The sequence below is a fragment of the Spea bombifrons genome, chromosome 3 (genome assembly GCF_027358695.1).
Source record: "Spea bombifrons isolate aSpeBom1 chromosome 3, aSpeBom1.2.pri, whole genome shotgun sequence".
In the NCBI taxonomy this organism is placed as follows: domain Eukaryota; kingdom Metazoa; phylum Chordata; class Amphibia; order Anura; family Pelobatidae; genus Spea; species Spea bombifrons.
The window spans coordinates 15,768,214-15,794,649 of record NC_071089.1 but is presented as its reverse complement, the minus strand read 5'-3'; the positions used below and the strand labels follow the sequence as shown (position 1 = coordinate 15,794,649).

The 26,436-nt window shown below is 38.3% G+C and overlaps 2 protein-coding genes and 2 pseudogenes across 2 annotated transcripts; 2 read left to right on the top strand and 2 right to left on the bottom strand.

The window, feature by feature from the left end:
• The first annotated feature begins 1,199 nt into the window (after positions 1–1,199).
• Positions 1,200–3,272, top strand: LOC128483251 (thrombomodulin-like). The gene has a single exon (XM_053459382.1). It carries the CDS (start codon positions 1,513–1,515, stop codon positions 3,172–3,174), a length of 1,662 nt encoding a protein of 553 aa, XP_053315357.1. The 5' UTR covers positions 1,200–1,512; the 3' UTR covers positions 3,175–3,272.
• A 9,290-nt stretch (positions 3,273–12,562) lies between these two features.
• LOC128487823 (uncharacterized) lies at positions 12,563–12,681 on the bottom strand (annotated as a pseudogene).
• A 1,903-nt stretch (positions 12,682–14,584) lies between these two features.
• On the top strand, positions 14,585–14,703 carry LOC128487822 (uncharacterized; annotated as a pseudogene).
• A 6,472-nt stretch (positions 14,704–21,175) lies between these two features.
• Positions 21,176–22,836, bottom strand: LOC128484412 (somatostatin receptor type 4-like). Its single transcript, XM_053460786.1, has one exon. The coding sequence runs from the start codon at positions 22,525–22,527 to the stop codon at positions 21,352–21,354; it is 1,176 nt and encodes a 391-aa protein (XP_053316761.1). The 5' UTR covers positions 22,528–22,836; the 3' UTR covers positions 21,176–21,351.
• Between the last annotated feature and the right edge of the window lie 3,600 nt (positions 22,837–26,436).

The following is a 26,436-nucleotide window of genomic DNA, read 5'->3' as shown; positions in this document are numbered from 1 at the left end:
CAATGAGAAAAAAACCTATTGGTTCCTTCCTCTAACTCACTGCATTGCAATCCTTTCTAATTGAAATTTCTGCAGGAAAAAAAATACAATAAACTTTCCAGATTGTTGTTGTGGATGGAATGGCCCAGAATGTTTCACAAAGAGAGAGGGCACTGATTGAAATACTTTGTTGTTATAGAAGCATAAAAAAAATCTTTTTTTTGTTCTGATTTTATGTGTTTAACACTTTTAAGGAAAGAGAAACTGACAGATGTGCTTCATTTTAAGTACTCATTTCCCTGTCATTATCAGGTTAGATCCCCTGTGTATACAGGGCTTGCTTTTCACAGCATGACTACCAGCCTCAGCATTCCTCGTATTCACAAGTGTTTCCATCATGTCTCTTATTGACACATACAATATTTTAGAACTTCTTCTCATGTACAACACTCCATCACACACCAGGTATGCTGCCACATATGCTGCCCATATCATTCCCATCCCATATGTCTACTAACAAGAGGAAGCATAAGAATTCCATTTAAAGGTTAACAGCTTCACACAATTAACTCCTTAAGGGCAGTGTGACTACTACTCGGAATGTATTTATATAGTATCATTTGTCTTATATATATATATATATATATATATATATATATATATATATATATATATATATATATATATATATATATATATACACAATGTATATAACTCATACAGACCTGTGGATACATCATAGTAAGGACACTCTGTAACTTACAGGTTTACAAAGAAGGAAAAAGCTGGAGAGATGTCTAAAAGTGCTTAGGGTATTATAGTGATTCTTATTTGTAATTGAGAAGTAAGAGTGACCCTTTATTCTTGCACCCACCTAAAGTGTTAATTACAGCAGTTCTTGATCCTTTGCATTCACTATGTGTATAACTGGTATAATGAGAGAGAGAGAGAGAGAGAGAGAGAGAGAGAGAGAGAGAGAGAGAGAGAGAGATCTTGATCCTTTGCATTCGTTATGTGTATATAAAACTGGAATAAAAAATCTCTCTCTCTCTCAATATATATATATATATAGAGAGAGAGTGTGTGTGTATGGGTGGTGATAAAGCTCGGGAAATTTCTCCACTATTACTTGGAGAAGAGTTGCAGTTCCAAGGGATCCTCCCCGCCCCCTCTCTCTCCCCCCACCCTTCCTTGTCCCATTACACACTTTCGCTGATGATTTACTCCGAGCTGCCGGTACATGAACCGTGTCCCGATACACCGCACAGTAAGTTATAGAGCAATCAGTAAGTGCTACAGGCAGATCATCACCATCCCAAGCGGCTCCAGCCCTTCCTTCCAGGCACTTCCTTCCTTCCTCTCTTGTTCTGGGCTGTAGGGAGGGCCGGCAGCATATAAAGTTGGGCACAAACTTTGAGACATGACACAGACCTCTGTGAGTGGAGATCGCACGAGTTCCCTGGCTGTGAGGCTCGCACTCTCCCTGCTGCTGCTGCCCCTCACCTCCCTCGCTGTACTCTGCACTGGGGCATCATGCTGCTGATCCCGCACATCATTTTTGTAGTGCTTGCCTTAGCCCACTTGGCATACCTGGCACCCACCGATCAGCAGTCTTTAGAATTTGTCTGCATCAACAAGACCTGGTATGCCATAGCTTTAAACAGCAAGAAGTACCAAGGAGCAACCAAAGCCTGCAAGAAGCAGAATGGACATCTGATGACAGTGAGGAGCTCGGTGGAAGCTGATGCTATCTCCTTGCTCATGGACAAAACTGCCAAGAACATCTCAAGTGTTTGGATAGGGCTGGAGCTGCCTTCACATCAGAGATGCACAGACCTGGGCCATCATCTTAGAGGGTTCACCTGGGTCACAGGTGACAATAACACTGACTATTATAACTGGAGGAACAGGGAGAAGAAGTGTGGGGCACAGTGTGTCTCAGTGAGCAGAGATCAGTTCTGGGAAGAAACAGACTGTGACACTAAGACTGATGGCTTTCTGTGTGAGTTCACCTTCCCCCAGTCATGTAGATCGATCTACTTACCTGAAGGATACAGCGCTACTTATCAAACTCCTTTTGGAATAGTGAGCACTGACAGTGATGCAATGTTTCCCCCTAACACCTATGCAACTGTATCCAATGTGGATGTTCAACTTGTTTGCAGAGACATTGGAGGTGGTAACATGAAATGGATTTCAGAGACACCTGGAGCCTGGAGCTGTTTTATTGAAAACGGTGGGTGCGAATTTATATGTGAAGGTGATCACAGTAAGCCAACGTGTCTGTGCAACTCAGGCTCTAACCTTAAAGAGGATGGTAGGACTTGTAGTCGTCCATGTGACCCTAAACCTTGTGACCATCACTGCGTAGCTGTGGCAGAGAGACCTGGCTTCATCTGTGTGTGCTATGAGGGGTATACGTTGGTGGATGGGACCAAATGTGAAGATATTGATGACTGTGCTGCCAACCCTGACATCTGCGAACAAAAATGTAGCAATACGGAGGGCAGCTTTACCTGCAGCTGTCATCCAGGCTTTGAGATGATAGATGCCCGCTGTGAGGACATTAATGAGTGTGAGGCCCCCTTTGATCAGTGTGAACATGACTGTATCAATACCTTAGGTAGCTTTCATTGCGGCTGTTCAGATGGTTACATTGTAGATGAAAAGAACCCCAAGAAGTGTAGAAGATTCTGTGAGACTCCAGTGTGTGAAGCAGAATGTGATCTTAACACAAATGCCTGCACATGCCCCGAGGGGTATGTACTAGACGATGAGTCGTGGACTGACAGTTCAGAGTGCGTTGACATCGATGAATGCGAAGCATCTCATTGTAAAGAGCTATGCATCAACACCTATGGTTCTTATGAGTGCGTCTGCCCAATTGGATATATCCTCCAGCCAGACACTTCTTGCAAATATGATGACAGTTCAGCAGAACCCTCTCCAGCTACCCCAACTGCCCCTGAAATCTTCACCAGTCCACCTGGTCCTGTTATCCATACCCTCCAACCAGCCATGCTCCTAGGGATCTGTGTTGGCATCTTATCCATGCTTATTGTCATCATAGCAATCATATGTCACATGGTGAGGAAACGCTACATGGATAACCACACAATGGACTATAAGGGTAAGAACTCAGAGAAAGATGTGGTTCTGCAGCAGGTCAAGACAGCACCTCAACAAAAACTCTAAAAATGAGATTTGTGGTTATTAGCAGGACTGTCATTTTGGCCCTTGCTTAATTCTGATTATCCAAGCTGCTGGAATAATCAAATTTGTATAGGGATTCTGGGACCCCACTTGGACTTGTGACTTACCTGGACAGGTGCTGAATAGGTTAACCGATCTGGGAATTGTAGATGTTTATCCCCATATTCCAACTGACAGAGAGGTGACTGTAATTATAAGATGGGGAATTGTTCCATAATAGTTGGGCAGACAGCTGCAGGACCCTCCATGCTCAAACAATTAGACTGTGGGATATGTTACATTTTGGGCACAAATAGACATGTTTATAATGTATTTGATTTGTGTCCTTTGTATATTGCTACTACTGTTGTAAAAAAAATAAATCACTGTAGATCATTTAGACAGGTTACATTTCTATTTCATTTTTTTACATTTTAGATTTGTTTTGTGGTTTAGTGAAACACCTCTAATAAAATACAAGCCTAGGCTTCTTTTTAAAATCAGATTGGAACTTGCAGAAAAGTTCCTCACACATAATTCAAGGAAATGTGTCATACGTTGTTTCACTCCAACACAAACGTCAATAGATGTTTGGTGGTTTTTAAAGCAGTATTGTTGTTAGTTTTTCACATAACTGTTATTCATTTCTGTGTTAAGGACCATAGATTTTTCCCAAAATATCATTAACTCTTACGCTACTGCTTTTCTGTTACTGATGCATTGCATGTCTTTCGAGAAACCCCTTCCACGTAGACATTTCGGGCAGTTAAGCACTGATTTCATACATGTTGTGTTTGTATATCCCTTGGATACTTTGTATTTAATTACCCAGATAAATTGGATCCACAACATAACCCACATACCTCTGTTTGCAGATTTATAATCTCTAGCAGATGGAAACAGCACATGATTACCTTGCAAGTATATGTACATACAAGGGAACAGAATTTCAACTGCAGTGCTGGGTTTCTGGCTCCCATTGGTGGTATTGACTCAAGTCTAAAGCTTAGATGCCACAAATATAGCCAAATTCCCCCAGTTCCTCACAAGTACCCCCTGTGGTACACAATAATAGACAAAAGTATAGAGCTCTAAAGAAAAAAAAATATCCTGATGTCCCTTCAAAATAAGAGACATTGAGCTTTGAGTTATAGAAACAAAAATATAGAACATAGAATTTGATGGGAGATAAGGACCATTAGGCTCATCTAGTCTGCCCAGACCCTTAATCAGTCCTGGGTCTCCTTAGATGCAGGAGCTCAATCCTAACCCATGTATGCTTGAATTCTCTCATTATATTACCATCTACCACTTCTTCTTGGAGGTTATTCTAGTTTTTCTACTACTCTCTGAGTAAAATGCAATTTCCTTACATGGCGTCTAAAGTCTTATAAATGCTTGTTATCCCCACTGATGTTGCATTTTGAGTCTCAGTATTCTTATAATAATTCTTATGTGACATCTACAGATTCATTCTAAGGAAAGGCAAATCAATAACGTACACCATCTCTACTCCTTTTTCATTCCTCCTTAAATCACAATCAATCTCGTTACTGTTAAGCTCAATAATAATTCTTTCCAAGTATCTCTGCTTTCTCACTACTTCAAATGGCCCTATAAAACATGGCCAATTTTCCCAGGCAGCGTATTGCGTATGACCATCATGTGTGAATTGGGGTGAAAAGTATTTATTTGATGTTTGGTCGATTGAAGAATTGTTGTATGTTGCATAACAGTTATTCTTCTTAATGGTGACCATCAGGTTTTTGTAACACTTTCTACCCATCCATTGTACAGAACACTCTCTCCCAAAATGTTAAATTCAGACAGTCACCCACATCCTGTCTGTAGCCAAACCACATTTTCTGATACACAGCGATGATATGTAAACCACTACTGCTTTCAATCAATTGTATTTTGGTACATTTTGAAAGAATTTAATTTAAAAAAAAATTCTTCAACTTATTTTTAAATGGCAGAGAGGGATGTCTTACTGCTATTTCTGGATATGCTGATTACATGTGAATAGTTATTTATTTTGCCGAAACTGTACAGTCAATTTACGTTGTGCATGTGAGTGTGTAAAATATTACCCTTATTTCCTGAAAATAAAAAAGTGTAAATAGTTTTTAACTCAATAAAAGGCTTTTTAAATGGTGGTGAGATGGAATCTGGTCACAGTTATTATTTGTATGATTTAAAGGTAACCGTTATATATGTGAAATGGGGTTCATATAGAAGGCACATATAGGGAATGTCTTTCAACTTATAGTAATGCTGTGAAGAACAACTTATTTATAAAACACCAAGTTATTCAATGGAATACATAGAATTTGATGGCAGATAAGAACTATTCAGCCCATATTGCCAGATTTTAATTGGTCCGTCTTGGATTCAGGATAGCTTTACACCTATCTCATCCATTTCAATTCCCTCACTTTATTATGCCCTATCACTTCTGCTGGTGGGCTGTTCCACTTGTCTATCAGTAAAGAAAAATTTCCTTACATTAAATCTAAGCCTTCGACCCTTACATTTTAGACTTATTATAGAATGTTTGACATCTCGTTCTAATATTTTTCCTACTTAAATACCGGTCATGTATTATGTGACAGAGAGGCATAGTGTTCAAACTATGTGTCCAGGAGATTAGAACTAAGGGCAGAAGTATAATGATAATGGGGCCCTGGGCAAGCCCCCCTAGTTGAACCCTAGTTGCTGCCCTCAACTCGGTCTTACCTGCCATTAGCAGTCTGTGCTGGTACCACTCATGATCCCTCTCCATACTTTAAAAAGCTCACTGGCATGGCAATGCGCAGAAGAACGGCCCAAAGGATGGTAGCTGTGGGTCCCTAAGGTAAGCAAGGGACCAGGGGCAGCGACATCTTTTGCACTGAAATAAAGATGGCCCCAGTTTTCCTATTAAATGTAACCTTTTTATGTCGCGTTTGTTATATTTTTGACAGCCATATACTGTATGTTTTCTTATAAGGAAGGCCCATTATGTGTTAAAGTGATGAAGGGTTCATTGCATGACCTGTGCAAGAGATCTCTATAGATGCCATGTGTGCCAAGCTAAAATTAAAACACATTAAACCCTTTCAGCATCAGGGATACTAGTAATGTGACACATTACTCTTGTTCTTCTGGGGTCAACACTGTCAAGCACACCTTTTTCAGGAGAAACAACCAATCAACAAAGGCATGACCTTCATAAAGAAAAAAGGTCATATTTTGTACCACTTTTTTTGGTTAATTGTACTTGGAGTGAGACATTAAAAAATAATAGCATTGTGCTAAGCCACCAGACTTCCAAACATTTAGAACAGGGAACTGCAACTTCATCCCTTCCAGGTTCCTTCGCTTTAAGACTCAAATACACAAAAATTCTGAGACTGAAGAGGAAAGCCTGGGCCTCAGTTTCTCTCCTATTGCATAATTTGGCTCTAAGAGGTTCTCATTACTGATAATTATTTCACTTGCAAAAATGAGAAAAGCCATATCAATGTAAACCATTAATTTGCACCCTGTAGAGCACATGAAATCTCTTTATTGAGCGGTTATACCTGCTTTTGGTTCGGCAGAACCATTAGATGGTCCTCATGTTAGCTGACTTAATGCTGTAAGGTCACTGGGAAAGCAAACCTATTATTTCTGTCCTGGTGATTATCAATTGGAGTTAGTGAGAAAGAGCTGCACAATCTGCTTTTTGTCTTCATACACAACAAAGCCCTTAATCCTACCGCTGTCAAAAGGCATTATAGTGTGAAGAAATCACCCCAGATTCCTAATGCAGCAACAATATTTAACTTTAAAAAATGCACGAGAAATTAAAACTGCCATTATACCATGTAGGATGTTTGATAATAATAATATATTCTAAAGGGCTGCACGCAGAATATTTAAGGATTCCCCAAAGGTAGCGTGTCCCTTTAATGCTCAATGTCATTTAATGTGTCCCTTTAATGCTCAATGCCCGGTAAGAGATGATGTCACCAACCTAGTATTGTATTTACTTTATGGAGTAGCCTTGCTGGAGCTTCATAATGTTGTATTATCGATTAAAAAGTGTAAAATCTTTTTTATTACTATAATTAAATTTGTGTTACTTGACACCCACTAAAATTTAGCAACTAATAATTCCACAGAATGTTTCAGTATAAATGTATTTTTTTTTTATTGACTTGTCTTGGTGTAGTGTCCAAGCTTTGTTAATATAATAGATGTTTGTGAGCCATTTTTGGCTTTATTCATCCAGTATGTCCACCTTTTTTTATTCTAAAGTCAGTTTTTATACGTGAGATCTTTGTGGAAAGAGGGAACATTGAAGATGTTAGTCTATAGAAAATCCCATAAATTATCCAAAATCAATTGTCATTTGTTTCAATCTGTCATTCGGTTGGAATTACAGTATATTATGGGGGAGTTTTTTTTTGGAAATAATGTTTTAAATAAAAATATACAAAAGAAAATCCAAAGTAATAATAAAGAAAACAAAAGAAAACATATATACAATAGCTGCCACAGTAGTAATTGAGCCTCTTTCTGTCACCCCCCTAATCCATACAAGAAGTTTAAGGTTTTTTTCTTTAAGGGTGAGGCACTCCTGAATGTCTAGTAGAGAGGCAACCAACATTTGGCCGCACCTGGGAAGTATGGTGGGAAAGCAGGGGGCTCCCGACTAGCCTTTTTATGGTAGAGTGAATCTTCTGCCGATAGGGTTGAATTACTGGGCAATTCCACCACATGGTTCAACATCTGGATATATCTTTGCTTCAAGCCGGTGGTCTAAACCTAAAGGTTAATATTTTGTATGCATTTTTCTGAAGCTGCTTGGGAATTATATTCTTAGTGTAAGTTGTAACACCTTTTTTAACACATCTCTAATGTTAGAAAATTCATTTTCAGTGTTATCTGTAGTCTGGCAGCCCTGTGTAAACATGTCAAACAATAATGGCAGTAGTGTCCTCTACAAATTATCATGATGCTTAGTCAATAAATGCTAAACATGGAATAAATAACATCCTACAAGAATCTAGATTTTATTTATTGATTTAAATAGCGCCATCATATTCCACAGCGCTCTACAATGGATAATCAAGACATGGCAAATATTGCACAACATAACAATATGGACTTACAAAAGCAAAAGTAAGGAGGGCCCTGATCTTACAACCTAGAAGATACATCCTCTAAACACCATGAATTTCTTCCTTTGATAACTGATTAATATCAGCACAAAAACTGTGCAGTGGGAGCTTCATGGAATGGGTTTCCATCGCTGAGCAGCTGCATGCAAGCCTCATATCACCAAGTACAATGCCGGGCGTCGGATCGAGTGGTGTAAAGCACGCTGCCACTGGATGCTGGAGGAGAAGAAATGTGTTCTGTGGTTGACAAATGATGCTTTTCTGTTTGGTGGTTCCAACTGTAATGTTTGATGGATGAGGAATAATGGTCTGGGGCTGATTTTCAGGGGTTGTAGTGAAGGGAAATCATAATCGTAATGCATACCAAGGTATTTTGAACAACGCTAGGCTTCTAACTTTGTGGGAACAATTTGGGAAGGCTCTTTTCTATTCCAGCATGACTGTGCCCCAGCACGCAAAGCAAGGTCCATAAAGACATGGTTGGATGTGTTTAGTGTGGAACAACAGGACTCGCCTGCAGATAGACCAGACTTCAACTCCATCAAACACCTTTGGGATGAACTGGATTACAAGCCAGGCTTTCTTGTCCAACATCAGTGCCTGATCTCACAAATGCTCTACTGGATGAATAGGCATAAAATTCCCACAGAAACACTGCAAAATCTTGAAAGCCTCCCCAGAAGAGTGGAAGCTGTTATACCTGCAAAGGGGGGGACAACTACATATTAATGTCTATGTGTTTATAATGCAATGTCATAAAATCTCCTGTTATTTAGTGTTATATGTCCAATTGAGAGGGACAGCAAAACCTTCCATAACAAACCTTACATACAACACAAACGTCATCCATCCCACCATTTTTATAACATCAATGAAAACTGAAAGCATGAAATGATGTACAAAAGTGAAAACATTAGCTTGAAGGAACCCTCCAGGACTTCAATAAATCCTTAAATATGATTATCAGAAGCAAAATTATTCCCCAATAAATTCCTCAGTCTGATTATATTCCAAAGTCAAATATTCACTTTATAACATAATTGCTATCTTTCCTTTTAGTTTTTCTATTGTTTCCATCTTTTGTTCAAAATATGTAAAACATTAAAATATATCATTTCTAAGCAAAAATATTTAAGACTCACACATGGCAGGAATGTTTACCACATGTAGAGGGTTAAAAGGTGATTGACCCAAAGGCAAAATTCTAACATGCCAATTATATGATATGAACCCTGCAGAGTTTCCTTCGCCTTCTCCCTGCTGGCCTAAGCTTTAATAATGTTAGGTGAACCATGTAGCTGCTCTTCTACCCGTCCACTGCATGTGGGAAGTTCAAAGTGAACGATACATCTGTTGAGTAATTCTGTTGCAAAAAAAGTTGTAACCTCGTCTCTGCCTGTTGATGCTTTTAATTAGATTTTGTACTGTATATTGTATAGGGCTTTTCCTTAATTCTTTTTTACTACTAGTTTGGGGCTTTAATTATAACACATTATATAAGCCTCTTTACTGTTCATTGGGCTATATTATTCTACATGGATCCTCAAGGCTGTTTATTAACCCTTTAAAACTTGCGGAAGCTCTCCTATTCACATAAACCATTAGACGTACCTGATCAGTGCTCGTCAGCACTTTAGTTATATTAAAGGGATCGTAAGTCACATTTCAGCATTTTCTATTATCCGTTTGGCTTGGAAGTAATTTGCTGTTTTTAAATTGTGGAACAGGTTTACTTGAAGTAACGTCTGATTTCTAGCAAGCAGCGTCTCTGAAACGTGAATGGAGGGATTTAAGTACATTTCCATGATGTGTGTTTATGAGTTTGGAGACTAAGCAATGTAGCAGCACAAACCTATAGGTATTCTGGAAATGACAGGGTTTACACTGGGCAGGCTGTCTTAATTGCTTCCAGTAACTCCAGAGGAGGAAGAATGTGAGGAAATCAATGGCGTGGTTGTATTTGTCAAAGGCAGAGAACCCATGGAAATTTCTTCTTTTTATGAAATGTAAGGAGAAGAAGCAGGGAGTGGGACAGCATACTGTGACACATCTAGGAAAATAACCCGACTTACACATTGCGGCAATCGCTAATTTATTTTTCTACTACACTGTATAACAGTAAAGGCAAAAATGTAAAAACATATAAAGAAGGGTGATGATTCACTAAGCAGAGAGGAAGTTGGACATGTTTGCAGCAAGATTGGAATATAAAAGTTGTCTATATGTTGGCTTTAGGGCTGTTTAGAGTCTGTTAGACAAAATTCTAATTGCCATCTTTAGCATGTTAAGCAAATACACAACAGTGAATCCTTCATTATATAATTTCCCCTAATGGCTTATTCACATAAAAACAAAAACATAAAAAAAATGCATTTTCTATGGCAACAACCTATCAGCAGCTGCTTTTGTGTCACAATTGTCATATATGAGAAGCAATTGGTTACAGAAGATACTGCAGCAAGAATTCCTACTGTAATAGGCAAGACTGTCTCCGGGTGAAAGAGAAAGGCATGGAAACTCATAGATGTCAACATCTGTCCTCCACCACCACAGGTTGCAATGTGGATGCCCACCACACAGCATAGCTGGTTGCCACAACCTGCCAACTCCAGTTCAAGTACAAACCATAGCCAGACCAACACCAGAGTAATCCTCAAGGTAGCAGTTTGCACACACATGAGCAAATGGACCAGCCACACAATGGCCTTAATATGCCACTACAGTTTAGGGTACACTTTTCACCAAGGCCCATTTAGGTCTGCATCTATATCACCAATGTCACCACCTGTACAGGTGGTCCATAAGCAACAATGACATCTACAAGCCTTGCCACAAACACTGATATCCAAGTATGGACTATTTACCTACCCTTATGTAGTCTTCATGTCAGCGACATGTGTTTAGTCTTCAGTGGTCTCCACATTGCTATAACTACTTAATGTGCTGGGTATGATAACTTTTACACATAAGATCTAGGATAATGCAAATGTACATATGTGCCATCACAATTATTAGATTGATGTGAAGTGTCGGTACCTCCATTGTGACATTTTGGAGTAGTGAAGGAGGGCAGAACACTAGCCTACATTTTTTAAGGTGTAACTTCTGAAATAACCCATGCGACCACAAGTTTGTATACCCCAGCTTGTACAGGGGCATCTCAGTTAATTCAGTCTATTGAGACAAATGTTACACAAAGTTCCTGGCCTGTTTATGGTCCTGAGGGTTGCACATCCATGTAGCAATACATCCTGTAGAGATACATTATAATTATTTAGAGCAAATTAAAGAGGTTAGGTTGTAAATTTATTATCACTATTCATATGAGGATTCTCTAAATATTGTAAACATGAAGAGGTTTAAGATGAGTCTGTTCTTTTCCACAGCACTTCCCTCAACAACAGGTATATTTTGTCCCCAAGATATTCACATCAATGGCAATGTTTATGCAAAAAGAGAGGTTGGAATGCAGCACTCAGCAGTGAAATGGTGCACGAGCCAGGGTACCACCAAGTCCCTCAATAAATCCAAAATAAAGAAGCAGAGGCTCAGCACTTCAAATAATAAGGTGAGTTTATTTCACACAGGCAACGTTTCGACGCACAGGTCTTTCTCAAGCCTTAGAAATATTAGTGCACACATTCAAGTTTTTATGCAACAGCAAGTGATTAAGGGGTCGGACACACCCGATCCTACATAACAATTTAAAGTGACAGTGCAAACTGACCAGTCTATATATAAAGTGACAGTGCAAAGATAGCCAGTCAATGTGTATATATCAATAAACAACATTATATAAAAAATATGAATAAATATGAAGGTGAAGTGATAAATATATTACAAATATATATATATATGTATCTATTATATAAAAAAGTGTACACAAGTTTAAAATCAACACTGTACTACAAATACAGACACTATATGATCTAAAGATATTACTGTAACAAAACTGTGGTATGATAATATACAATATTAAAGATCGGTCTGTCAACGCAGTGGCACAAATATTATATAATCTCAAAATTTACAAAGAGGCATTAAATAAACCTACAGGGCCAGCTACGTCCCGGAATAACCATCAGCCGAGCTAAAATAAGGAGAATCTAAAAGAGATAAAGGATAATGGTTAAGTTAATAAATAGGAATATCTTTATATAAAAGTATATATTACCAAAATAATTTGATTCCCAATCATCCTAAATGTCTCATATTAGGGCAAGGCTTTCACACAAGTTAACAGCCTATGACACTTGGTATTTCCAAGTAGTCTCCCATCCACATACTAACCAGGGCCAGCCTTGCTTAGCTCCCAAGATCTGTCGAGATCGGGTGTATTCAGGATAGTATGGCCATAGGCTCACAAGAACGGCATTAAATCCAGTTCCCTATTAAGTCCATTTGGAAATAATGCATCCAATTCATAAATCCACCATGCTTCACGTTGTTTTAGAATATTAACTCGATCACCCCCTCGGTTAGGTCTAGATATCTGTTCAATAACACGAAATTTAAGGTCCGTCAATTTATGTTTCAACTCATCAAAGTGGGATGGGACCGGTAAATCCAATTTTCTTAATTTGATGGTGGATTTATGTTTGGAAAATCTATTTTTGATCTTCTGTGTAGTTTCTCCTACATATAAAAGGTTACAGGGACATGTGAGTATATAAACTACATAGGATGATTCACATGTATAATGGGATTTAAGATTGTACCATTTATCTTTCTGTGGATGTTTAAATCTGTCCCCCTTCAATATATCAGGACAGGCCACGCAACCTAAACATGGAAAATTGCCACATTTTTTTAAACCCATAAACCGCTGTGAATTATCACATTTAACATTTTTAAGTTCAGCGTGGACCAATTGATCCCGAATAGTACCACCCCTTCTATATGCCATAAGAGGGGGCGATGTAAACTCTTTTATCATTGGGTAGCCATCAGATAATATATGCCAATGTTTTCTAAAAATCTTTGTAACATCTTTGCTATGGGTACCAAAAGTGGACACAAAAGCCAGTCTATTCTGAGGAACCCTATGTGTTTTAGATAACAAATCCACTCTAGATGTTTCCTTAACCGATCTATATGTATCATTCAATAAGTTTGGGGGATAACCCCTATCTAAAAACTTTTTTGACATGTCTTTAAATCTCGTTTCTTGTGTCTCCTCATCAGAAACAATACGTTTTACTCTTATAAATTGACTTTTTGGTAATGATTTTAACAATCTTTCTGGATGGGCCGAGTCATATCTAAGAAGATTGTTTCTATCCGTCGGTTTAACATATATATCGGTATATCGGTATATAACATATATATATGTTAAACCGACGGATAGAAACAATCTTCTTAGATATGACTCGGCCCATCCAGAAAGATTGTTAAAATCATTACCAAAAAGTCAATTTATAAGAGTAAAACGTATTGTTTCTGATGAGGAGACACAAGAAACGAGATTTAAAGACATGTCAAAAAAGTTTTTAGATAGGGGTTATCCCCCAAACTTATTGAATGATACATATAGATCGGTTAAGGAAACATCTAGAGTGGATTTGTTATCTAAAACACATAGGGTTCCTCAGAATAGACTGGCTTTTGTGTCCACTTTTGGTACCCATAGCAAAGATGTTACAAAGATTTTTAGAAAACATTGGCATATATTATCTGATGGCTACCCAATGATAAAAGAGTTTACATCGCCCCCTCTTATGGCATATAGAAGGGGTGGTACTATTCGGGATCAATTGGTCCACGCTGAACTTAAAAATGTTAAATGTGATAATTCACAGCGGTTTATGGGTTTAAAAAAATGTGGCAATTTTCCATGTTTAGGTTGCGTGGCCTGTCCTGATATATTGAAGGGGGACAGATTTAAACATCCACAGAAAGATAAATGGTACAATCTTAAATCCCATTATACATGTGAATCATCCTATGTAGTTTATATACTCACATGTCCCTGTAACCTTTTATATGTAGGAGAAACTACACAGAAGATCAAAAATAGATTTTCCAAACATAAATCCACCATCAAATTAAGAAAATTGGATTTACCGGTCCCATCCCACTTTGATGAGTTGAAACATAAATTGACGGACCTTAAATTTCGTGTTATTGAACAGATATCTAGACCTAACCGAGGGGGTGATCGAGTTAATATTCTAAAACAACGTGAAGCATGGTGGATTTATGAATTGGATGCATTATTTCCAAATGGACTTAATAGGGAACTGGATTTAATGCCGTTCTTGTGAGCCTATGGCCATACTATCCTGAATACACCCGATCTCGACAGATCTTGGGAGCTAAGCAAGGCTGGCCCTGGTTAGTATGTGGATGGGAGACTACTTGGAAATACCAAGTGTCATAGGCTGTTAACTTGTGTGAAAGCCTTGCCCTAATATGAGACATTTAGGATGATTGGGAATCAAATTATTTTGGTAATATATACTTTTATATAAAGATATTCCTATTTATTAACTTAACCATTATCCTTTATCTCTTTTAGATTCTCCTTATTTTAGCTCGGCTGATGGTTATTCCGGGACGTAGCTGGCCCTGTAGGTTTATTTAATGCCTCTTTGTAAATTTTGAGATTATATAATATTTGTGCCACTGCGTTGACAGACCGATCTTTAATATTGTATATTATCATACCACAGTTTTGTTACAGTAATATCTTTAGATCATATAGTGTCTGTATTTGTAGTACAGTGTTGATTTTAAACTTGTGTACACTTTTTTATATAATAGATACATATATATATATATTTGTAATATATTTATCACTTCACCTTCATATTTATTCATATTTTTTATATAATGTTGTTTATTGATATATACACATTGACTGGCTATCTTTGCACTGTCACTTTATATATAGACTGGTCAGTTTGCACTGTCACTTTAAATTGTTATGTAGGATCGGGTGTGTCCGACCCCTTAATCACTTGCTGTTGCATAAAAACTTGAATGTGTGCACTAATATTTCTAAGGCTTGAGAAAGATCTGTGCGTCGAAACGTTGCCTGTGTGAAATAAACTCACCTTATTATTTGAAGTGCTGAGCCTCTGCTTCTTTATTTTGGCAATGTTTATGGACATGATCTGACACTATTTTTTGGGGGTTATAATGCAGGACACCAAAGGTTTTCTCTATGATTGGATTCATCGTTAGGTGAGTGGTGTTAAGAGGCCTTTGCCTGCATGCAGAGCATGTCCTGCCTGGTAGAAAAAGAACATTTTGCTAGATGTTTGTGTTTATTATTTATTTGTTGAGCAAGAATGGCGTAAAACCAACGTATGGATAAGCAACATTATGTTTAATAAAAACCATGTGGAGATTATTGAATGCAGGGGGGGGCTAGCCTGTAGCACTCTATCATTTCATCCTATAGCATGCTGAACATGATGACATATGTCCCATGACCTTGCCCATCCATGATCAAGGTGCTGTTTCCCATGCCTTGGCAGCCTTCACACAACTATTACAGGCGCTACTATTTTTTTTTTCAATCAAAGAATGTTAGATGTGCTCCACGGGCTGGTGCCTAATAATCAATTCTGCCCCATATCTGTGATTTATGGGCCATTGGTCTTAACCTTAACAAGTTTAACATTTAGGTTTCATTGGCGGATGTTTGTAAAGCCAAGTTCCAATGTAACGTTATAAAATGAGACGTATTACCAGCGTGATAAACGGAATGGTTCAGCAGGTGCATTACATTGGTTGCTTCACTAATAAGACCACGTTTACAACTCAAACCACAATTGCTCTTTATAAGTAACCCCCAATGTACATTGATACATTCTAGTTGTGACATCACTATTCATCGGTTATTTGAGAACTTCTGACATCAATGTCCAGCTCATAATATATCCAGTAGGGTTTACTCATATGTATGAATATCAGCATAATACCCACACTGTTAGTAGTGAATACACATATTAAATGCTGAATATTGAATTGTTCATACTTGAGTGAAAAAGGAGATCGTAAGATAAAATAACTGATAATGCTTCTAAATTGTTTCTATGACTGTAGTAGAACAGGAGAATAAAAAACAAAGCTAACACAATTCAGATCTATGTGGTATGCAGACTGAATAAAATATATTCATTTGCTTTACTAAGTTGGTTTCTTGCACCAGCATGGGGAGAAGTAAACTTTTGTGTAATTATATCTGAGGTCAAAACTATTTCAGTGTCTTTGGACTGTATGAAGAATACAAGATTTAGATTTCATTTTAAAACAATGCCCGTTCAGCAACTCCAAGGATTCTTTACACTGAGAGCAGTAAATATGTGAAATTAATTTCCTAGGAAAGGGTATAAAGGTTTTTTTTTTATTATAATTAAACATAGAGAAAGTAGTGATTCTGGAGCAATACTAAAAAAGGAAACTTTTCCCTTTCATGATTTTTCATGAAAAATGCAGATCTATAGCGTATGTATACCTTACCTTCCAAAGCCAGGATGATTTCCAATGCTGACTTAATATTTAGTATGTTTAATGATGGTAAACTTCATATTTTGGATCTCAGAACCAAATTATATAGGGGTTTGTTTTATAAACATGAACAAAAATATGAGAAAAAGGCATTTTCTTTTTTTGTCTTATATAGGGAGCCCACCTAGATAACACTAATTAAGATTAGCATCAGCAAAACAGTGCATTTGTATTTTACAATGTAGCTCAGGAGTCCATTAAGTCTGGCATAAATAAAATGTGTTTGCCCTTCCACCTATTCAGGGTCTGATTACAACAGGAAATTACTTTTCCATTCAAAATTCAATATCCTAACTGCATCCTGCATTTTACATTTATTGAGACATACTGTGAAACGCACGTCTTCCCTTGTCAGTGTTTTATCTGTAATGGTTTATCTATTAAAGAGAATGTGTCACTTTTCACAAATCCTATATTTTACTGTCACTGATATTAGTTATCATAATCTAAAACTAGAGGGTCAGAGGCTTAGAAGTGATGGAAGGAACTTTTACTTTACTGAGGGAGTGGTAGATACATGGAACAGTCTTTTAGCAGAAGCAATAGTGGGTAATACTGTGAAATAATTTCAACATGCATGGGGTAGGCATATGGCTATCCTGAATCTAAGAACTTGAATCTTTACATCAGGAAACAAAAAACAACCTAGATGGGCTCAACGCTTTTTATTGGCTGCCTAATTCTATCATTATATGTTTTAAATGAAATACCTCCAAACCACCTACATTGACTCCCAAACAAAAAAGCTCAAGCTACTTTAATTTATTACTAGTAGTTCAATTATTTATACTAAAAGTATGAGGGGCTCTCTCAGTTTGAGTGTGAATCATAATAAATTATGAATGCTGACCTGTCCAAACAGAATTAAATGCCAATGTATAGATCAAGTGTATGATGGTATCATCTCCCAAAGAACAGAGCCACATACTGAAACCCATCATGTAGTGAATAAAAAGCTTTATCACTTTCTCTCTGTTTCTCTCTGTTTCACTGTTTCAATAGGTTATATTTACATTACAGCATAACGTCCTCCATAATGTATAGTTATAATAGAAACACTTTTTTGGCTTTATGCGCATCCATGTTTGTGAAACAATTGTGTATGGTCAATTAGGTCAATATTTAAAACGTAAGAAAGCAACACTTTATATTCAGAACTATAATGTTTTCAAAATTATGAACACGAAATTGGCTAATTACACACCAAAGTATTGTGGATGAGAAAGATTATTTTACTTAATATTTATTATTAAGTAAAATATTATTAAGTAATATTATTATTTTACTTAATAGATACAACCACTGCTAGTGTAAGATACAATGTGTCCTACTGCAAAACTATCCAAATATATGTTGAAGCCTGAAAAAGAAAAAATGTCGGTGCGCTAAGCTAGTCACAGGCTCAAATAATACAAATGTGTAATACGAGGCCTACCAAACAGGTGTAAGCGTGCTGCAAGAAACAGTGTATTGGCTGTACAATGTATACAAAAAACAAAACCTGTCTGCGCTTCTGTCTGTTGGAAGTTTGACTCAACAGTCAAAAGACATACAGCCCTTTAACATATACATCTTGGACATGTACCTCCTTCAGTTCTGCATCTTCATTAGTTTTCCATCTTGGTGCTAGGTTTAAAAGATCATATCTCTTGCCAAGTAATGGAAAAATGTATAATCCTGTAAACATATGCAATATCTAGCAGACACAGGAATGCTAACAGTAGCAGTTGCTGGTCTCCATTGTATAAACTTCATCAACCCAAAATACAGTCTGGAATGGCTGCACTGTTGTCCCATGATGTTTGGGTGGCATGGGGTATGACAAAATGTTTAGATTTTTTTTCTCTGGCTGTTTATAGAAAAAGTTTCAGGTATACTGATTTGTAAACAAAAAGTAGTTGGTGGTTGGTAGTTCAATTTGGCCTAATCATTTTTCACAATTTTCCACTTGGGATTCTCTAAAGTATCAATCATTGTCAACATACCATTTTCTCATAGTGTACTCCGAAATATCACAGCTTCTAAGAGGTACCACCAGTTGGATCTTGACTGATGTTAATGGGGAATTCACCTGCAAGCTCAACTGGTGGAAAGCCAAGCAAAGATCAATACGATTCACAGAGCTCTAGGTTAGTGAATACCCTAGAAATACCAGGATTTTACATTTTTGGTAATTTTCAGCATTGGGCTTTGGCGATAAACCCCTATATATGTGAATAATAAAAATCAGGGTGTAAATGCATAGATAGAGATAAAGTGTGTGTTTGGCAGATGGAGATATGTGCCTTAAAGACTTGTGGGTTATCTAAATGCTTCTATGATTTATGTGAAATTAGATTATGTCTGTGTGACCGCAGTGGGAGTAGGAGAGGACTGTAGAAGTAAATGGGTTTCAATTCACAATGAAGACTTATTTGAAAAGACAGCATGTATTAGCTAGAGGAAAGTGGAAACCAAGACTGGTAAACACGCATATGTATCCTGAGCTGGGAATAAGGCCCTGTAAATAAAATGGAAGGCTTTGAGGGGGAACTGGGGATTAGCAGGCATGATGGGTCATTCAATGTTCTGCATCAGATTACACAGTTTTAATTTAAAGGATAATGTCATGGTTTTATGTGCTAGCAGCATCTAATATGCACTGCATAGAATACATATCAGTAGGGTGTTTCACAATGCACATATATTCACTAATGACTTGTTTATTTTTGCACATAAGGCACAGAAACTGGTTGTCTATTTATTTACTGAGCATAGAGAAACGGCTGCTTAGTGAATCATGTTATGTCACACTCAGTCACTTATTCACAAGCAAATGGTGTAGAGCACCTCAGAAGACCAATTTCTTCACTGGAGTGGCATTTGGTAGAACAGAAATCACACACACACACACATATATATATATATATACATACATTTATGTGTGTGTTGTGATTTCTATTCTAATATATGTATATTGTATTATATAGTAATATATATCTAGTATATTATATAGAGATATATATAGCTATAGTATATTATATAGTAATATACAGTATATATATATATAAATATATATATATATATATATATATATATATATATATATATATATATATATATATATATAGTTTTCCTTATTAAGGGTAGTATATATTTAAAAATGGGGCCATGAACAGCCTTTGCAGAATTTAGTATCACTCCATTGCTGCATAGCTTGCAAGGGTTCCAGTATATTTAAAAACAACACCACTTCACTGGTACTGGAACATGTACATTAAAATAAATACAATAAATACATAATAGAATATTGATATATCTTACAATCTAGGAAACAATGATTGAAAATGTTTGATTGCCTATTAGATACCCCTGGCACAGATAAACAAAAATAAATAAATACAATTAACCTTTTGTGTACATTAAGCAAATGAATTTCATGACACACACACTGGTGTTTAGCCAGGTCTTAGTTAATGTAATACACAGACTTGTTATACAGATGGCACTGACATATCATTTACATGAGAGAGTGAATTTGTAAGCATTTCAAATATAATAAAAATAATGCAAATATTTCAGAGCAGAACTTCCTACCTGGTCATCAAAATTCATAGCATGTAATCCATACAGTAATAACTAAATCAGTTGCATTTTCCTTTCACTCCCTGTTATTGTTTACCATGGTGAGAAATATTAGATAGGGCAGTCTCAGCTATTGAATTTATCATCATAAACAATTGATGGGGGGTTTTTTTGTTGGATTGTTTTGGGGTTTTTTTTGTTTCCTGAAAAAGAAAAAAGTCTTTTAGTAAAAAGGAAACAGAATTCTGTAGGTGGCATTTCCCCCAAAGCAATAGTTCAAGAAAGCAAATGTTTACATTTAAAAGGGATGTGGCCAAAAATGTTCCTCTTGGTCCAACTTTGTAGTAACCCTGGAAAACATACAGATCAATAATAATTCCCCTTCGAATAATTAAATTACAATGTATCATTTGATTAATGTAAACTGATCAGGTCAATGAATAGTCAGGAAAAGAAAAACAGAAAAGGGATGGATTTCTGTTGAATTTTCCAATCTGGTCCCTTGATCTCACCTGTAACTTTACTGACTGCTAGAACCTGCATGATCCTGGATGTGTGATTCTAATGGTTAGAAGAAACAGTGCTCTCTTTGGTTACTTTGATAAGGAAGGGATCCCCAATTAAAGAAACAGAATTAGCAAGATCTGTGGGTTTCATCTCTTCACCTGTGCTTGACAGCATTTTATGCTGTTACATAATGTTTTCCTGATCCAGGTGATCCTTTACAAATAACATTTTACACGAGAAAACAGTTAAACATTAAATTCAAGCTCTTTTATATTTGTCTTCTCGGTTTATTAAGCACACTCCTTTCCACCACTTATACAAAGGGAACACTAGCATGAGAACATGTCCACACACATGAAAACATGTCCACACACATGAAAACCTCTGGTAGAATAGTGGCATGGGGTAGCAGCAAGTCGTTTACAAGGCATTTTCTGGTCTGTTATAGAGTGGTAGTCCTTGTGATGGTCCCATTCTTGAAGTTGTAGCAAGGGTCAGATCTCAGGGGTTCTTGTTGAAAGTCCAACGGGTTGTTGTTGCACACTCTACTCTTCAGGGCTGTAGCATAATAATCCACAGGTTCATCTGTGCCATTTTCTAGCCAACGAAAACACACGATCCTCTGGAAGGACCTCTTAAAGTTATCCGAGAAGAAGGCATAGAGGATGGGGTTGGCACAACTGTTGGCATAACTTAAAATGATGGAGACATGGTTGATGGTGGCATCCATGTGGGGTAGGAAAAGGTTAAGGAGCTGTACTATGTAGAAGGGCATCCAACAAATTACAAATACTGTGACAACCATCAGAACCATGCGTGTAATCTTCTTCTCCGATTTCTTCCTCTGTTGCCAGCCTGCCTTCAAGGCTACTGCTCTCATTTTTACAATGATGAGGATGTAACAGAGACATATGGCTACCACGGGGAGGAAAAAGCCCAAGAGAAAGGTGTAAATGACAAAAACAGCAGACCATGTGGGCTGGGGCCACATCAGATTACACACCACCACTCCATTCTTAGAGGACTCAGTGTCTGCAAAGATCAAGATCGGGGAAATGACCAGAATGGACACAATCCAAACGCAAATGTTGATCATCTTGGCCACAGTGGGTCTCCTGTATCTGGCCGCCCGTAGAGGATGGACCACTGCCACGTACCTGTCCACGCTTAGCACTGTCAGGCAAAACACGCTGGTGAACATGTTGATGCCGTCCACACTGAGGACTGTGCGGCACATCCCTGAGCCAAATGGCCAGTGCTGCAGGGCTGCAGAGGCAGCAAGGAAAGGGACGCTCAGCATGAAGAGTTCGTCTGCAATAGCCAAGTTCAAGATGTAAATGTTGGTGGCCGTTTTCATTTTGGCATATCTTAAAATGACAAAAATCACCATGGAGTTCCCAATGAGCCCAATGAGGCACACGATGGCATAAATGAACTGAATTACTATCATGCTCACATCCCTTTCAGTTTCCATGGGGGCACTGGTGCTGTTAGTGTTTTTATGGATGCCCATTATGTTGAATGGGTACAGAGTTCCAGACGTGTGCCTGGACTGATTCCATGTGCTTAGTAGAATCTTGGCCTCCACCGGCAGCAGGAGATCTGGGGATGTGGTCATTGTAACTGTCCCATAGGAATGTAGTGGAGGTGCTGCGGCTGTACCAGAGATCCTCAGCTTAAAATGGATCTGAGCGAAAAGAGAGAGAGAGAGAAGAGAGGGTGAGAGGAGGGAGGGAGAGAGATAAGTGGCAGATGATGCAGTGCAGCTGCTTGCGGTGTGTATGTGTTCTGTCTGTTGTTGCTCCTTCTGTATAAAGTCTTCAGCAGCCACTTAGGTTAGATCCAGGCGCGCATCACTCCTCCATCGTGGGCTTCACTATTGATTGCATGTTTAGCCTGCATTATTGGCAATGTGTCACGCGTGGTTTGTTCATGGAATTCAGTCACATCCCTACCAGACGAATAGAATGCGAATACACTTCTACTTCACTTCTAGCCCTATATGGACCATTCGTTCTGTGTCTCCTGGAACCTGGTGTTGCCACGCGTTGTGTAACATTGTATCCACTGGTGGGATCCTTCTAGGCAATGTAAGGGTTAAGCACGGGGGAAAGCTTGTGAAGGTGCCGGGGGCTACTTGGGTTTTTTCCCCCCTCAAGAAAAGTAAGTCCAGAAATATACATTGCAGCTCATCTCAGATCACAGACATTAAGCAGTGTCTCTATAATGATGATGAATATATCATGCGAGTTATTTGTTAATTAAATAAAAGTAATCTGATTATATATACAGGATATTTCCTTTCCAAAACGCTAAATGAATGAAAACACAATTTAATTTAATATGCATTGCCATGGTTAATAATATGTATAGGAGCTTGCTTTATTTTTTTCATACAGAGGTAATATAGGGATTACTATTATTATTATTATTATTATTATTTATAGATACATATTACATTGGACATAGCAAAACAAAACACAGCAAGTGATTAAGTGGCTTTTGAATCCATTTTACACTTCCTATAATAATATAATATTAAATCATTCTAACACATCAAGTGGGATTTTAATTATTTTCCTGAAAGATATTTTATTTTGCTATTGTTGCAATCAGAGGTGACTTCTGTGCTGGTTAAGTAACATTGAAATTCAATAATAACCATTTTGTCCTTTCTACCCCTATTCACCTTTTTCTCACTAGCTCACCCTTCTTCTAAAGCCTTCCTTATCTTCACCTTGAAACCATAGCTGGCACACTTTTAGAAGCATGTTACATATAGCTGCGTCTTCATGGTTGAATTAGAGTTATTGCCCCAAATAGGCAAACTTAAAGTACTGGGGACAGGTCAGCTGTAAACAGACCAAAAGTATTCAAGGGACCATGGACCCTGCTTAAGCCACGGTAAACTTATTAGGGTTTATTGAAGTCCATCTCACTATTCTAACTATTTGAACTGCCAATTCAACCTTCCTTCTTTGAGAAATTCACTAGCCGTCCAGAATTACGCTTTAAGGTCAGTGGCCGCCAAAAACGTATGTGTCGCCAACTATATCCAGGCGCACACAATTATGGTTCCCCCCTGAAGCAGTAATAAGGATAAGCATGGGGGCTATAAGTCAGCTGTCCACCGGCCATTTGCCTACTGTGCCAAATGGCCAGTCCAGGCTAAAGTTGGCCCTTCATAAAGTATTGGGATTTGGCAAGTGTTTTGCCAACAGACCTACAAACCCAAGGTATATTGAATAATTACCTACATAGCTATAATGTAGGTGAATTAACCCACATGATCTATGTCACTGTGAACAGAAGCTTTGTGGTGTCTGCAACAACTAAAATTTATTTTGCGCCTCAGGGCCCTGGCTCCAAAATTGCCCATCCATGCTCACACACACTTATACACAGACATTCTTGCTCACATCCGTACATATGGAACAACATATGGAACAGCACATGCATAAAACCCTGTGTTTGCAGGTATACATAAATCATGTATGGAAACATAGCATTGCAGGTGTACATTACCAGAATAACACAAAAACATAACTTTGCTGGTATAGATCAATTGGAATTCACATAAAATTCAGCATTACAGGTATAGATAAACCCCCCTAAATTACCGGCATAGATCACAGGTTGCACACCCGAAAGGCCAGCCTTGGCATCCACACTGCCCACAAAGAACCTGACCAGCACCCAAATTACATACATAGGACGTGCCATCTTTGTCCCCAAACAGCCCAGCATGAGTCAGCATTGTCCCCCAAACAGCCCAGCGTACGACATCTTTGTCCCCAAACAGCCCGCCCTGTGCCATTTTTGTCCCATAAACACACTACCTGTGCCATCTTTGTCCCATAAACACCCTGTCTGTGATATAGGAGGACGTCAGTGCAGCACCATCATTTTGGCGGAAGTTGAGGCCGGGTTATGTCCTTGGAGATGCAGATGAAGAAATAAGAAAGCAGATAAAGGATGGATAATTGAATAAAGAATAGAGAAGAGAAGACAATGGAAAAGACAGAAGATAAAGAAGAAGAAGCTGTGGAAGAAGAAGTGCTCGGTAGAAGTGGAAGTGATTGGCAGAGAAGGTATGGAAACATTTTGAGAGCTTGTAACCAAAAATGAACTGAAAAATGTGTCTGAATCATTTTTGGACCATGTCTATAAAACAGTCATAAAAGAAAATAAGTGATAGAAACAAAATATTTTTCTAAAGCCCCAGCCATCCTCTTCTCAGCAAATGTAGTACATTTTCAAACAAAGCCCATGAAGATTACAGTATACAACACGTTAAGATACAGTTTATAATGTAGTAGGCACATTTACCATCCAGTCTCCTGTTACCAGGGCTGCCTTTAATATTGCTTGGACCCCTGCATGCATTTGCTTGCCCCCTGCTCTCCCTAGCATGCAATCACACCCTCCATGATCAGTAAGGGCTTTAGGTGCTCAGGTTCTTTGTGCGGGCCCCCTCTCGGTTACCCCTCCCCCCTTCATCACCCCGTTAACTTGTCATCACCCCCAAAGGCCCTTTGTCCCCTTCGTCACTGTATCACACCTCTCTTTTCTTCCCTAATGTAGTTCATGTAGAGATCAAAAAACAACACGTGGAAACATAGCATTCCCCCTAAGAAGCAGGAAAAGAGTTTCCTCATACAGGGCATCACAGCAGTAAGCTGCGGGCCCGCGCTAGGCCGGGGCACCCCCCTGATGGGTGGCACCCTGGGCGGACTGCCCCCCCTTTAGGTACGCTACTGCATAGATCACAGGTCATATACCCCAAAGGCCAATCCTGGCACCCAGATTGCACACATAGCAGTTGCCCAGCACCCAGATAAGACACGCAGGACCTGCCCTGGAAACTAGAATGCACACATAGGACTTGCTCTAGAACCCAAATTGCATCCACAGGACCTACCCAGCACCCAGACTGAACACATATGACTTTACTTCTTTTTTCCCCAAACAGTATGTCTTTGCCTCCAAACTGCTTGGCTGTGCCATTTTTGTCCCAAACAACCTGCTTGCGCCATCTTTGCACCAGTCTGCCCTGCCATCTTTGCCCAAAATCTGTACCATCTTTGACTCAAATAACATACCTGTGCCATATTTGCTTCCCAATTATACATCCATAGCCATGCTCTCACACACTTATGCATACATACATAGATAAATACACACTCATTCACACATACTCAGGAATACTCCCTCCTGCAAACTCTTACCTCATCTGCAGATTTCTCTGTGGCGCTCGCACACGGCTACTCTATTGGGTTGGATCCAGTCCTCCCCATTGGATGTAATATATAACCCCCATCCTAAGGTGTGGGCAAGGGGTGAATAGGTAGGGCCTATGCCCCTAAAGGGCAAATATATTAAAAAAGGGAATTTATAGTAAATCATCATAAATTAATTTAATTACGAAAAACATATGATAATGTTCTACTTTACATCCTAGGCTGCTAGCACCTTACCTTTATTTTGGACAGAAATATCTGTTTAAAGTTGAATTACTTGTTTTCCA

Excerpts from the sequence above, each read along its gene's own strand:
- LOC128483251 (XM_053459382.1), top strand. The coding sequence starts at position 1,513 with ATGCTGCTGATCCCGCACATCATTTTTGTAGTGCTTGCCTTAGCCCAC.
- LOC128484412 (XM_053460786.1), bottom strand. The coding sequence starts at position 22,527 with ATGACCACATCCCCAGATCTCCTGCTGCCGGTGGAGGCCAAGATTCTA.